Source organism: Agelaius tricolor, unplaced genomic scaffold, assembly GCF_023055355.1.
Source record: "Agelaius tricolor isolate 1412-34295 unplaced genomic scaffold, bAgeTri1.0.p SCAF_11, whole genome shotgun sequence".
NCBI lineage: Eukaryota > Metazoa > Chordata > Aves > Passeriformes > Icteridae > Agelaius > Agelaius tricolor.
This window is the reverse complement of record NW_027269271.1, coordinates 1,378,502-1,391,501: the sequence shown is the minus strand read 5'-3', so window position 1 is coordinate 1,391,501 and position 13,000 is coordinate 1,378,502. Positions and strand designations below refer to the sequence as shown.

Genomic DNA, 13,000 nt, shown 5'->3' with positions numbered 1-13,000 from the left:
TTCCTTTTTTTAACACTGCCCCATGGAAATACACACTTCAACACCTGTCTGTAAAGTGAAAGAAAAAGTATTCCTAATACTTTTTCTGAATTTATTATTTTATTTTATTTTATTAATTCTTATTTTCCTAATACTTTCACGTGTGGAAATCTGTGGGGAAATCTCGCTGTCCCCACTTAGAAATCTGCAGTACATAAGGAATGGAAATTGGAAAATGGAGATATCCCTGTCTCTCCTCATTAGGATATTGTAATGAGCTCTTAACAGTGCAGCACGGTCTGGACTCTGTGTTTTTCCTTGGAAGGCAGGAGGGCAGCCCTGGAGCTGGCTGTGCCCAGGCTGTGCCCAGGCTATGCCAGGCTGTGCCCAGGCTGTGCCCGGGCTGTGCCCTGTGGAGTGGGGAAAGGCAGTGTGAAAAACACCAATCACTTGTTTTTAACATTTTAAAAGTTTAATAGTAATAAAATGGTTATAAAAATAGTAATACAATTAGAGTAATAATAATTTGGACAAATTGAATTAGGACAATATGAGACAACAGAAACAAAGAATTATGGACATCTGGGTACCTTTTTGTGGGCAGCACAAGCCCAAAAAAGGACCCCCGTTAACAGAGGATTAACCCTTTAAAGCAACAGCCTGTTGCATATTCATACACCTCATAGATGATGCATAAATTCCATTCAAACACAGGATTCTGTCTGGTCAGTGTCCTTCTTCCTCTGAATCCTAACAGCGCCTTCAAGGCCGGAAGAAGTTCATTTCTTCTGATAATGGAGCAATAAATTCTTTTTTTCTGAAAGATTCAGGTGTCCTGTGGCTCCTATCTCCCTGCAAGTCCTTTCTTTAAAAAAAAGTATCTTACATAGCATCATTTCCATTTTAACAATTTTTATAACCTAAAACTATATTTAACACACTACATAAGAGAATTAATACAGCATTACTTTCTAACACAACACATATAATATTCATTTTAATATTTGCAAAAAGCCAATCATAAAATACATGCATTTTTCACAGGCAGGGAGGGATGCTCGGGGAGCAGGAACGGAGCCACCCTCATCCCTCATCCCTCATCCCTCATCCCTCATCCCTCATCCCACGGGCTCGGTACCACATCCCCTGCCGGGGAGGGCTCCGTCCCTCCCTTGCCGTGCGGGATGCCGCAGGCTTTGTCCATCCTGGGCTCTGTCTGTCCCTTGCCGTGCGGGATGTCGCAGGCTTTGTCCTTCTTGCAGCTCCCCAGCCCTGCGGGCGTTGCGGAGGCAGCAGATTTTGGGGAGCGGCTGCGGGAGCCCCCGGAGCGGGGCTGTGGGAGGAGGGTGGGTCCTGCGGGGCCGGAAAGGGCTCTGCTGCTGATGCTCGGAGCCTCTCGAAGCCACAGCATCCTTCCTCAGCATCCTTCCCTCGCAGCGCACGGATGCAGCCGCCGCAGGGCAGAGCGGGGCTCGGCTGCCGCGGGGACGAGCCCGGCGGGCAGGTCCGGCCCGTGCCGCTGCCCCCCGTGCAGCAGAACCTGAATTACTGCCCGCACATCTTCTGGGTGGATGGCTGTGCCGAGACAGGCGCTCCCTGCGCCCCCGCTGTCCCCACGGCTCCCTTCCCACCGCCCGTCCCGGACCGGAGCAGAAAACCCCGGAACAAAGGAAGGGAGCGCGGGGAAAGGGGCAGCGCCGGCTTCCTCGTGATGTTCCTGCTGATCCTGGTGGCCTTCACCGGAGTGGGGCTGAGCATATTTAAGATTTTTCACCTGGAGAAGGAAGTGGATGAACTCAGAGAGGTGAGGTTTGCCTGGCTGGGCGCAGGTCCCTGGGGAAAGGGGGAAAGGAACCCTTGGAATGGGCTGAGATGCTCCCAAGGGGCGGCATTTCGGTGGCTGCTGGCACAGAGGAACAGGGTGCTTGTTCCCTCAGGGACTGCTCTCTCGGGATATCTGTGCTCCTGCCTGCTCTCTCCCTGTGTATTTCTCAGCTCCCCATGGAGTTAATCCCCAGATTTAAGCACTGCCAAAGGCTGCTCACGCTCTAAGCCAATGTTCCTCTTCTCTCCTGCCAGGCTGCCAGCGCTGAGCACATCCCTCCTGCCGCTCAGAAACTCACAGGTGAGTCCGTGCCTGCAGGGGGAACACAGCGAAATTGAAACTTTCACAAGAACCTGCCAATTTTCCTAGATTTCATTTAGATGGTTTTGATTTCATTAAAAAAAAAAAAAAAGTTTCAATTTAGGTGGAACAATTTAAAAATTGTGGTTTGAACTTCCAAACTGTTGTTTTTCTTTTGCATTCCATGTTAATAAGTGAGGATATCCTTTTCAAAAATGGCCAAGTCAGAAAGAAATTTTCACTCTTCTTGACAGTTTTTTCTAGCTCTGAAAAGTTTTAATTTGTTCCCCCTTGAGAATTTTATTAATTAGAAAACTTGTTTTCAAATTAGTTCTGATACTGAATTAAAAAAAAAAATTGAAATAGCAAAATTATTGAGAAAGGGAAGTCCTGGTTTTCATCAACTCCTATACCAATAAATTTTCCCTTTAGGGGAAGGGGAGCTCATTTGAACTGGATGCTCAGTGCTCTGATCACAGCTTCTTTAGCAGAAGCTGAACATAAATAATAAACCTGAATTTCTGGAGGGGGCTGGATAAAGGAATAGAAACAGGGGAATAGTGTAAAGGAGGAGGGGGAGCAAAGAGGAAAATTTAATAGGCTTGAGAAAAGAAAAGAAAAGAAAAAAGAAAAGAAAAGAAAAGAAAAGAAAAGAAAAGAAAAGAAAAGAGAAAAGGATGATTCTGAAATTAGAGAAGATGAAGGAGATGTTGGGGAAAATGAAGGGATGGAGTGGATGGGCTCCTAACACCGAGTCACTGGAACAGGCCCATGTCTCCAGAGGGAGCTCAGCCCTGCAGGGCAGGCAGAGCTTCCCCAGCTCTGCTCTCCCCTCCTGAGCACAGCTCCAGCTCCTGCCTGCCCAGTGCCATGGGTGGTCTGCAGGGTCTCAGGTGTCCCCTGCTCCTCCATGGAGCTCGTGGCCAATGTTCCCTCTCTTTGTGCAGGGCACAGGAAGGAGGCCAGGAGGGCAGCCCATGTCACAGGTACGTGCTGGGGGGCAGGGCTGGCACCTGGGATGGGGACAGAGGGTACCAAGGCAGCTGGAACAGGATCAGAGGGTGGCAAGCCAGCTGGAACGGGATCAGAGGGTGCCAAGGCAGCTGGGGTGGGGCCAGATGGCACCTGGGGTGGGACCAGAGGGTATCATGGCACCTGAGAGGGGGACAGAGGGTGCCATGGCAGGTGGGGTGGGATCAGGGGATGCCATGGCAGGTGGGACGGGGTCAGGGGATGCCATGGCTGGAGTTATGAGGAGCCCACCCCACGCAGGCCCTGCTGCTCTCCTCAGGTGACACATCTGCTCTGACAGTGGAAATTTGCTCCACAGACAAAACCCTCCCCCTCACTTGTGCCACTCAGTGAGGCCTGGCTTTGGCTCGGTTTTTGGGCTGTGCAGGGCAGGAGTGGCACTGGGGCTGGTGTGGGTGAGGGGTGAGGCCCAGGAGGACTTTCCACACTGCAGACAAAGCTTGGAGAATATTGGAATTAAATCCCAATATTGCCGGATGGAACGTGCCTGGGCTCATCTGGCCCTTGCTGCTTGACCAGAGGCAGCAGCTGTGGTGGTCTCACCTCAGAGACACCTTTGGCTGGCTGGATGCTGCAGCTGGCACTGGGGACAAGTCCAGGCATGCAGGAGCTCAGGTTTCCCTCTGGTGGAAAGGCTTTAGGCGATGGTGAAGGAAAGGAGTTGGTTCTGATGGAGGGTTTGGATCCAGAGCTTTATTCCTGGCCCACAGGGCTCTGAATGCAGCAACAGCTCCAACAGAACCACAGCGTGGTTGCTGTGTCTTTGAACCCCGGGGAGAGGGGCAGGGGAGGGGTAGGGAGCCACCAGCCAGGTACAGGAGGGGGAGTCTCAGGTGACAAATGACACCTGGATGGCCCAATGTCCCTCAAGGGGTGTAAGGCATCTTTTGAACTTTGCCAATCACTCGAGGCCCTTCTGGAATGCCAAGACTGACGGACAGCACTCAGCAGGGGCAAGGGAGGGGAAGGGAGAGGTGATTGGCACACCTGGGGAGGGAACAGGGATATCTGAGACAGGCTATGGCATCCCACTGCAACAGCAGAGCACTGCCTTGTGCTGTGGGGCGTGACCTGAGCCAAACCCACCCAAGCAAATCCACTTCCCAATCTTTTCCTTGGCCTTGTTTCCCTTCCAGGCAACCCAGCCCAGCAGGGGCTGCCTCTAGAGTGGGAGCCCAGCTCTGGCCATGCCTACACCAGCGGCATCCAGTACGAGGAGCGGGGGCTGCGGGTCAGCGAGCCGGGGCTGTACTTTGTGTACTCGCAGGTGCTGTTCCGGGGCACGGCCTGTGACCCCCAGCTCCTGGCCCACGTGGTGTACAAGAGGAACCCGGCCTCCCCGGGCAGCCTGGTGCTCATGGAGGACAGAGCCACCAACTTCTGCTCGGGCCAGAGGATGTGGGCCCGCAGCAGCTACCTGGGGGCTCTCTTCAGGCTCAGGAGGATGGACAGCCTGCACGTCAACGTCTCCAAAATCGCCCTGGTCAACTTTGAGGAATCCAAGACTTTCTTTGGTTTGTTTAAGCTTTGAAGTGGAGCATGGCTGGCAGCCCCTTCACACACACACACACAGCCCCACATGGATGTGTGAGGGCTGGGAGCTGCCTGGGCACCACCAAACCCACCAGAAACCATGTTTGGGCTTCAGCACAAGGGGATCCAAGCAATGGGAAAGGTTTGAAAGCACCAGGGCTGTGCTGCATCAGCCTGAACAGAATTGCACGTGTTCTCCTGACAAAAACCCACCAAACTCAGAATGTGGCGTGCTGCAGACCCTGCTGGAACTCACTACCTGCTGCCTGAGAAGATGGTGGGACCTGCTCCCCGTGGTGGCACAGACTGCTGGGGACAGCTGGGGGTGTTAAGGAGGTGTCTGTGTTGTGCCATGACACCACAGTGGTGTGGGATGAGCAGTGTGACCAGCTGCTCCCCCTGAGCCATGGCTGGCACTGCCCAGCACTGGCACTGCTGTCCCTCCTGCCAGCTGGGCTGGGACAGGGCTGTGTTCAGCCTCTCTGTTAAGCTATGGACCATTCCCAGCCCAGGAAATGCTCCCCACCCTCTTTATTTAACTCATCCCAAGTGCCTTGTAAGGAAGGTGCTAGGAGCAGCAGTGCCCTGGGGGTGTCCCAGATGTGGCAGTGTGAGCACAGCATGGTGTGGGGCTGCCCATGGGCTCTGCACACAGCAGGGCTGGGCACTGGGGTTTGAGGTGAAGGCAGCACCTCGAGCCCCCTCCTCACCTTCAGCACATGGGGGATCTCCATGGGGGCTGCTCTGTCCCCCCTGTCCTGGTGCAGCTGGTGACACCTGGCACTGTCAGGGCATGGCTTTGCCATGGGATGTTCCCTCCTGAGAAAAACACAGATGGTAAATACATATTTTTCTAGTGAGTGGTGCTGTCCTCTCCTTATTTGGTGCTGGGCCATGGCCAAGGCACTGCAAGGCCTCTGTGATCAGGGCTCAGGGCCCCATTCCTCCTCCAGCAGCCTGGCAGAAACCTGGGAGCCTCCTCCTGTGGTGTTTGTGAGGTCTCCAGGATGAGGTGAGAGATGAGAATCTGACTCCATGTTCTCAGAAGGCTGATTTATTGTTTTATGATATTATATTGTATTAAAGAATGCTATACTAAACCTATACTCAAGAAAGAGGAGGATACAGACAGAAGGTTTAACAAGAATATGACAATGAAAGCTCATGACTGACTCCTCAGAGTCTGACACAGCTGATGGTGATTGGTCATTAAGTTAAAACAATTCACATGTTGGATAAACAATCTCCAGACCACATTCCAGAGCAGCAAACACAGGAGAAGCAATCAGATAATTCTTGTTTTCCTTTTTCTCTGAGGCTTCTCAGCTTCCCAGGAGAAGAAATCCCGGCGAAAGGATTTTTCAGAAAATATGACAGTGCCATCATCCCTCTTTGCTGCCTGCTTGGCACTGCACAGGGCCCTCTCCATGAGGCTTTGGAGCTCCAGCTCTGAACCATCAGGATCTGGGGCCTGGGGAGGTGTGGGGTGGGCAGCACAGAGCAGGCAGCCCAAGCCCAGCAGGAAGGGGCTGATCTCAATCCACAGTTTGGAGCTGGGCACTGGTGGCTGAGCAGAATTGCTGCTGTCTGTCCCCAAAGGCTCCCTCTGAGTGACCTCTGGCCCCAGAAGCACTTCTCACTGAGAAGTGAGAGAGACAAAGTGGTGTAAAATAGCCCCAAACCCTATTTGTTCACCCTGGTGTCAGCTCCATGGGGTTCTAACCGTGGGGCTGTCACTGCCACAGGCAGGACACAGAGGCTGCACTGGTCCCTCTGCAGCTCTACTGCTGCTCCCAGTGCCTGGGGCTCCTCAGCAGCCTGCAGCATTTGTTTCCTTTGCCCTGTGCTGCTCTCAGCTCGCTGTGGTTTGTGTTATCTGCTTCAGAGAAGTTTATTTCTTTGAAACCTCTCGGTGGTCTGGCTACTGCTGTGGCCAGTGGGAGGGGAAAACTGCAGCCCTGTGAACATTGCTGATGTTTCCACTGCATTTCTCAGGGTGGAAAGTATCTCAAAAGGATGAAGTTCAGGGGTCTTCTCTGGCTTGACCTTTTCTCTGCACATATCAGAGGGTGAAACTGCACAGCACAGGGATGGAGCTGCTGCATCCAGAGCTTTCCAGGCCAGGCTGGGAACTGCTGTCCTCTTCTGCTTGCTCTTTGGGCTGTGCTGCTCTCCTGGTGATGGGACATCCAAGTGAGGAGTGGGATGCTCTTTGTGCAGCTGCCTCTGCAGCCAAACCAGCCGAGCACACCAGGGGCTTCCCTTTGTACTGGGAGCAGCCTGGAGAGAGGCAGGGCATTTGGGGCCCACAGGGAACCTGCCCTGAGGCTCCTCTGCCTGCTGCTGTCACAGTCCGTCCTTATGAACAGGGTTTGTGATGGTTCCTGGATTGGATCTCAGGGTGCAAGAATCCAACATGGCACAGGGGGTTTGCAGTGATAATCAAAACAAATACACCTGTTTGAATGACCACAACAAAATGAGATAGAGGGATTAAGGGAGAGAAAAATATAGAGAAAGAGAGAGAAAAGAGAGAGAGAAAGAGGGGGGTATAGCTACCAAACGTAGAGACAAAGTCCTTTGGTCCGCTCCAGTCGAGGATCCGCCTGTTACGCTGGGGAGATCTCAGAGGCACAGTTCATCTGGACACCGATTACACTCTCTTTCAATGGGGGAAGGGAGAATAAATTTCACAACTGAAACAAAGATCTTCAGGGGGGAAGAATAGAAAGGGGGGTATATGGAATATTAATCCCAATATTTCCGGCTGGACGTGCCTGGCCCCGTCTGACCCTTGCTGCTGGGCCAAAGGCAGCAGCTGTGGTGTTTCACCTCAGAGGTACCTTTGGCCAGCTGGATGCTGCAGCTGGGCACTCGGAACAAATCCAGGCATAGTAGGAACTCAGTTTACCTCTGGTGGAAAAGGTTCAGGCAATGGTGAAGAGAAAGGAGAGGATTCTATCGTAGAGTTTTAATCCAGAGTTTTATTCCAGGATGGTAGACCTCTGAAACAGCTCCCAATAGAATCCCGACCGCATGGTCCCGTCTCCTTTTAAGCCCGGGGACAGGGGGAGGGGAAGGGACAGGTGAGGACCAACCAGGTGGGAGGAGGGGAAGGCTCAAGGGATAAAGACGCTTGGACAGGCCGGACCTGAGGGGCATCTTTTGAACTTCTGCCAACCACACCACAACCCTGCTGGAATGTTAAGATTGATGGACAGCTCTTAGCAGGAGGGCAAAGGGGGAGGCAAAAGGAAAGGTTGGCACACCTGAGGGGTTGGGATAGGTGAAACAGGAAATGGCACCACACTGCAACAGGGGTACACAGAGTCCAAGCTTGGCAGCAGGTGAGAGCCATTGTTTTCTTGTTCCAGTGGTCACAACCTGCAGGCAAACATCTTGCTCTGGTCAGCTTTGATCCCCCACACACCTCCCCCGGGCTGGGGGTTTCAGTCCCAGTCCTTGGAAGGAGGAGAGAGGGGCCTTTTCACATGGGGGTTCCATGTCTCAGTCCTTGATGGAGAGGCTTCTCACATCTCAGTCTGTCTGTCATGGTGGTTGTAAAACAGGTGAGGGTCTTCTGTGGGAGACCACCCAAAATCAGGAGAAGTCCTGCCAGGCCGAGAGGTGGGACAGCTCCCAAGGCTGTTGTTGCAAAAAGGGCACGGTGCCCCCTTCTTAGCATACAGCAAACACCTGTGAAAACAATAACTTAGCAATGCTCTCACATCTCAGGCCCTTATTGGTGTGTGACTTTTGCCTTCAGAGCCAGAGGTTCTAAACAGGGGGGTCTTCTCTCCAGAGGTCCCCAAACAACAATCGTGAGGCAGATGAGGGATATCTCAGACAGACTCTCACAGCTGGCATGGGGCTGGAAGGATCCCAAAGGGCTCTCTAGGTCACCCCACAGTGCCCATGCAGGCTGTGGCTGCAGCCAGCTCTGGGGCAGGATGAGGGGAGCCCTTGGGAGGGGATGAGATCTGTCCTTACCTGGAGTGCCAAGGGCACCCCAGAGCTGCACCTTTCAGACCCAGGGGCACAGAGGGATGGGCAGGGGCACAGAGGGGTGGGCAGGGGCACAGGGCGGTGGGCAGGGGCACAGAGGGATGGGCAGGGGCACAGAGGATGGGCAGGGGCACAGAGGGATGGGCAGTGCTGTTACAAACAGGTCTGGGCCTCCTGAGGAGGGCAGAGCTGCTGCAGGACCAGGCTGGGGCTCCCAGGTTTGCTCCTGGTCAGGGGCACAGCTCCCAGTGGGATGTGGGACTGGCTCTGCTCTGTGATCCCTCCCTCAAACATGCCTGCAGTGCCCAGAGCAAAGCCATGCTGAGCTCCTGGGCTCTGCCTGCAGCCTGGGAACCAGCTCAAGGCAGGATTGGACCTTCTCAATTCACAGGCTGCTTGTGCCACACCAACTTTATCAAAGTTATCCCCCAATCTAGCAAATTAGCTGTTCATTGGAAGACATTTTTGCTAATTGTTACCATTAAATACTCAGTTAATGTTTAATGCTGACATCAGGCTCTCTCAGGCTGAGAGAGTTGGGGTTATTCAGCCTGGAGAAGTTTCCAGGGAGGCCTCAGAGCCCCTTCCAGTGCCAGAGAGCTGGGAAGGGACTCCTGACAAGAGCATGGAGTGACAGGAAAATGGGGAAGGGCTTTAAACTGAAAGGGAGCAGGTTTAGATTGGATATTGGGAACAAATTCCTCCCTCTGAGGGGGATGAGGCCCTGGCAGTGCCCAGAGAAGCTGTGGGTGCCCCATCCCTGGAAGTGCCCAAGGCCTGGTGGGGTGTGATGGGACTTTGAGCAAGCAGGAGGGGTCCCTGCCATGAACTGGGGGTGTTGGACCCAACTTTAGGCCAAACCATTCTGTGATTTTAATAGCCCTTGGGCTGTATTTAAACTTTTTAAAATAAAAATAAATTATTGAAATTTAATTGGAACTTTCCAAGTATTTTGTTCTCTCCCCAGCAAGGGCAAGGTCTGTGCAGGAGAAAGGCAATCCCAGGTGCACCAGCAGGGTGAGAATTGGGATGTTTGGGTTCTCTCTGCCCTGCAGGCCCTGAGCTGACATCCTCTCCCCCGGTGGAGCAGCCTGGGTCAGGTGTGGAGGTGCCTCAGGGGTCTCAGCACCAGATATTTACAGAGATTTATAGGCTCCAGAGACCCCTGTCTGCAGGGAATAGGCTGTAAATGGGCTCCATCCCCCTCTGCAGAGAACGTGGCTGACAGGGAGTGAGGAGCCCAGATCATCTCCTGATCAGAGATCTCTGGTCTGCTCCCTCCGCCTGGCACACAGAGAGCTCCTGTGGGCAGCTGTTTGGAACAATTTAAAAACTGTGGTTTGAACTTCCAAACTGTTGCTTTTCTTTTGCATTCCATGTTATTATTATAAGTGAGGATATCCTTTTCATAAATGGCCAAGTGAGAAAGAAATTTTCAGTCCTCTAGACGGTTTTTTCTAGATCTGAGAAGTTTAAATTTGTTCCCACTTGAGAATTTTATTAATTAGAAAACTTGTTTTCAAATTTGTTCTGATACTGAATTAAAAAAAAACCAAAACAAAAAAAACCAAAAAAAAACCCCAAAATTGGGAAAGGGTTCTCATCAACTCCTCTACCAATAAATTTTCCCCTTTAGGGGAAGGGGAGCTCTCATTTGAACTGGATGCTCAGTGCTCTGATCACAGGCTTCTTTAGTAGAGGCTGAACATAAATAATAAACCTGAATTTCTGGAGGGAGCTGTATAAAGGAATAGAAACAGGGGAATAGTGTAAAGGAGAAGGGGGAGCAGAGAGGAAAATTAGGCTGCCCAAACTGGGGCTCTGCAAATATTTATGGCAAATATTTATGGCAAATATTTATTCTGTTTGTTCAGCACAGAGAGCTGCTTGGTAGAGATTTGGCCTCTCTTGGGGCTGATGTGCATTAGATGCTGTATCCCATTTACCTGAGACCAGGTTCAAGTGCCTTGCAAACCTTGTGTAGGCTCAGGATGGGCTGTAACCAAGGGGTTACATCACAGACTTATTTTTTAAATCTCTTTTTGCTTCCTTTTTCCCCTGAAGCCAGCCCTGGGCTCTCTGAGTTTCTGTCACAATGTCCTGTGTGGGGTCACTTCCAGCCCAAGGAGCTGCACAGACTCTGGCACATTTTTACCAGTTGGGAAGGACTTTGTCTGGTGGTTAGAGACAGGGGAAAGGAAAGAGGGGTACATTCAGATATTGCTTTTCTTCTCCTAGTGCTCTGACACATGGGGGTATTACATCATGGTGACAGAAGTGGAATTTTAGGCATGACTAAGTGGCTGAGGTTCAACACAGCAGAGAGGAGGAGATGAGTAAAGACAGAGTAATTTTGCTGCAACGTGAGGCAAGTTGCATGCGAATTTCTGGTTGATTTTAATGACTGAAGAAAAAAGGAAATGAGGAAGAAGAAAAGCTTGACAGTTTGTTGCTGATTGATCTCTGGGGGTAATGAGGAGAGCCAGGTGCTCTGTTCCTGCACATGGCCTGTCCCAGCAGCTGTGGGAACAGCACAAAGGTTTTCTGCTCTGGGAGCTCCCAGGTTTGATTGGAAATGAGCTGCTCATTCCTCTGGGCAGCAGAGACTCAAAGCTGCAGGTGGAATTTCAAACCACAACATGCTTGAGAGGATCTCCCTCAGCTGCCTCCCCATTCCTCAGCATGGGCTGTGAGAGAATCACCTTCTCTCCCCCCTTACAAACCACCACAGATATTTTATTTTAAGTCTCCCTCTCTCTTCTTCCCACATTCCACAATCAGCTTCCCTCAACAACAGTTGAAAAACTCTCCCTGTCCAGATTTCTTTTGTTGTTGGGGATTCCTCTGGTTCCCCTTGGTCAGGTCATTCCTGGGGACTGAAAGCCAGCTGGCCACCTAATTCCCTGGGGAATTCACCTTGAACAGCTGCCCTGGCAGGGGACAGCTGGCCTTTTGGGCCACCTGAATGGCCCCCAGGACTGGGCTGCATGTTCTCCTCAGCTCTGTGCTGGGCACATCCATTTCCCCTGAAGTTTCTCTCTCTCCTCACTCCTGTGAGGTTTATGTCAACACAGAGGCAAAATATGTCAGAGAAAAAGGCAGCAGAGAGGAACATTTGTGCCTCCTGATGGGATTCCTGCATGAAGAACAGGTATCTGAGATTTAACTTTCATTACAGTCCTGAAGGAGAAATCCTGTGGTGGTGTTCACAGGGGCCCCAGGATGAGGGAAGAGAGGGGAATCTTGACTTCATGTTTCAGAAGGCTGATTGATTGTTTTATGATATATATGATATTAAAAGAAAATTACATACTAAAACTATACTAAAAGAATAGAAGAAAAGATTTCATCAGAAGGCTTGAAAGGAATAGAAAGGAATGGAATGAGAATAAAATATTGTGACTGACCAGAGAGTCAGAGACAGCTGGACTGTGATTGGCCATTAATTAGAAACAACCAACATGGAGCAATCAAAGATGCACCTGTTGAATTCCACAGCAGCAGATAATTATTTTTTCTTTTCTTCTGAGCCTTCTCAGCTTCTCAGGAGAAAAAATCCTAGCAAAAGAATTTTGCATAAAATATCATTGCTGCAAAATCCAAACCATAGAAGACCAAGAATGCACAAAGGAGAATGCCATTTTCTCAGGTTCCCTGCTTGAGATCAGCAGTGAAGGAACAGGAGGATTTCAGGAGGAAATCCTGAACCAGGAGGATTCCAGCACATTCAGCAGTTAAATCCCATTGCTGCGCTTGGTTTGAGCCAGGGTGCCTTGGCCAACTGCTCTTTTTTCATTGGGCTAAAATTTTTGCACCAGTTAACCTTCCATTCTGTTATGTTACCTACCAGGCTAACAGATGTAGGTATGGTCTGATTACAAGGTCTTGGCAATGGCTCATTGCATTTCCATTTTGTAGAGTTTATGAAGATGCAGTAGCTTGCTGTAAGGGAATCCAGTAGGTCTATTTCTTGTGGCTCAGGGCCTATGGGGAGTTTATCATCCCAAGAGTCATCATTTCCCATACCCACACTGGCATTCCCTCCAGTGTGTAAACGGCAGGTTCCCATCTCCTTTAAGGCTTGCGTGAAAAATTTCCCTGTTGAGTCATTTACAGGTACCCCTACCAGGCAAGTTAAAAATGGGGTACTTGGTGTAGCTAGGCTCGTGCAAAAGGCAGTAGTGTTCAAACTTCGTGCCAAGGATACCCACACATTCTGTCTAGGGTCAAACCATTGCCTAGGGATTTCTAACCTTTTCCTGCTACTTCCTGTTATTGGGACGAGATTTACCACGACAAGTACCCACCATCCTGTTACTCAGTCTC

The 13,000-nt window shown here is 51.0% G+C and overlaps 1 protein-coding gene across 1 annotated transcript; it reads left to right on the top strand.

The window, feature by feature from the left end:
• Positions 1–885: 885 nt before the first annotated feature.
• Positions 886–5,781, top strand: FASLG (Fas ligand). Its single transcript, XM_071435724.1, has 4 exons — positions 886–1,783; positions 2,059–2,104; positions 3,052–3,090; positions 4,273–5,781. The coding sequence occupies exons 1-4, from the start codon at positions 1,034–1,036 to the stop codon at positions 4,665–4,667; spliced, it is 1,230 nt and encodes a 409-aa protein (XP_071291825.1). The 5' UTR covers positions 886–1,033; the 3' UTR covers positions 4,668–5,781.
• Positions 5,782–13,000: the final 7,219 nt, after the last annotated feature.

Excerpts from the sequence above, each read along its gene's own strand:
- FASLG (XM_071435724.1), top strand. The coding sequence starts at position 1,034 with ATGCTCGGGGAGCAGGAACGGAGCCACCCTCATCCCTCATCCCTCATC. Across the intron at positions 1,784-2,058 it reads AAGTGGATGAACTCAGAGAG|GCTGCCAGCGCTGAGCACAT; the intron begins GTGAGGTTTGCC and ends CTCTCCTGCCAG. Across the intron at positions 2,105-3,051 it reads TGCCGCTCAGAAACTCACAG|GGCACAGGAAGGAGGCCAGG; the intron begins GTGAGTCCGTGC and ends CTCTTTGTGCAG.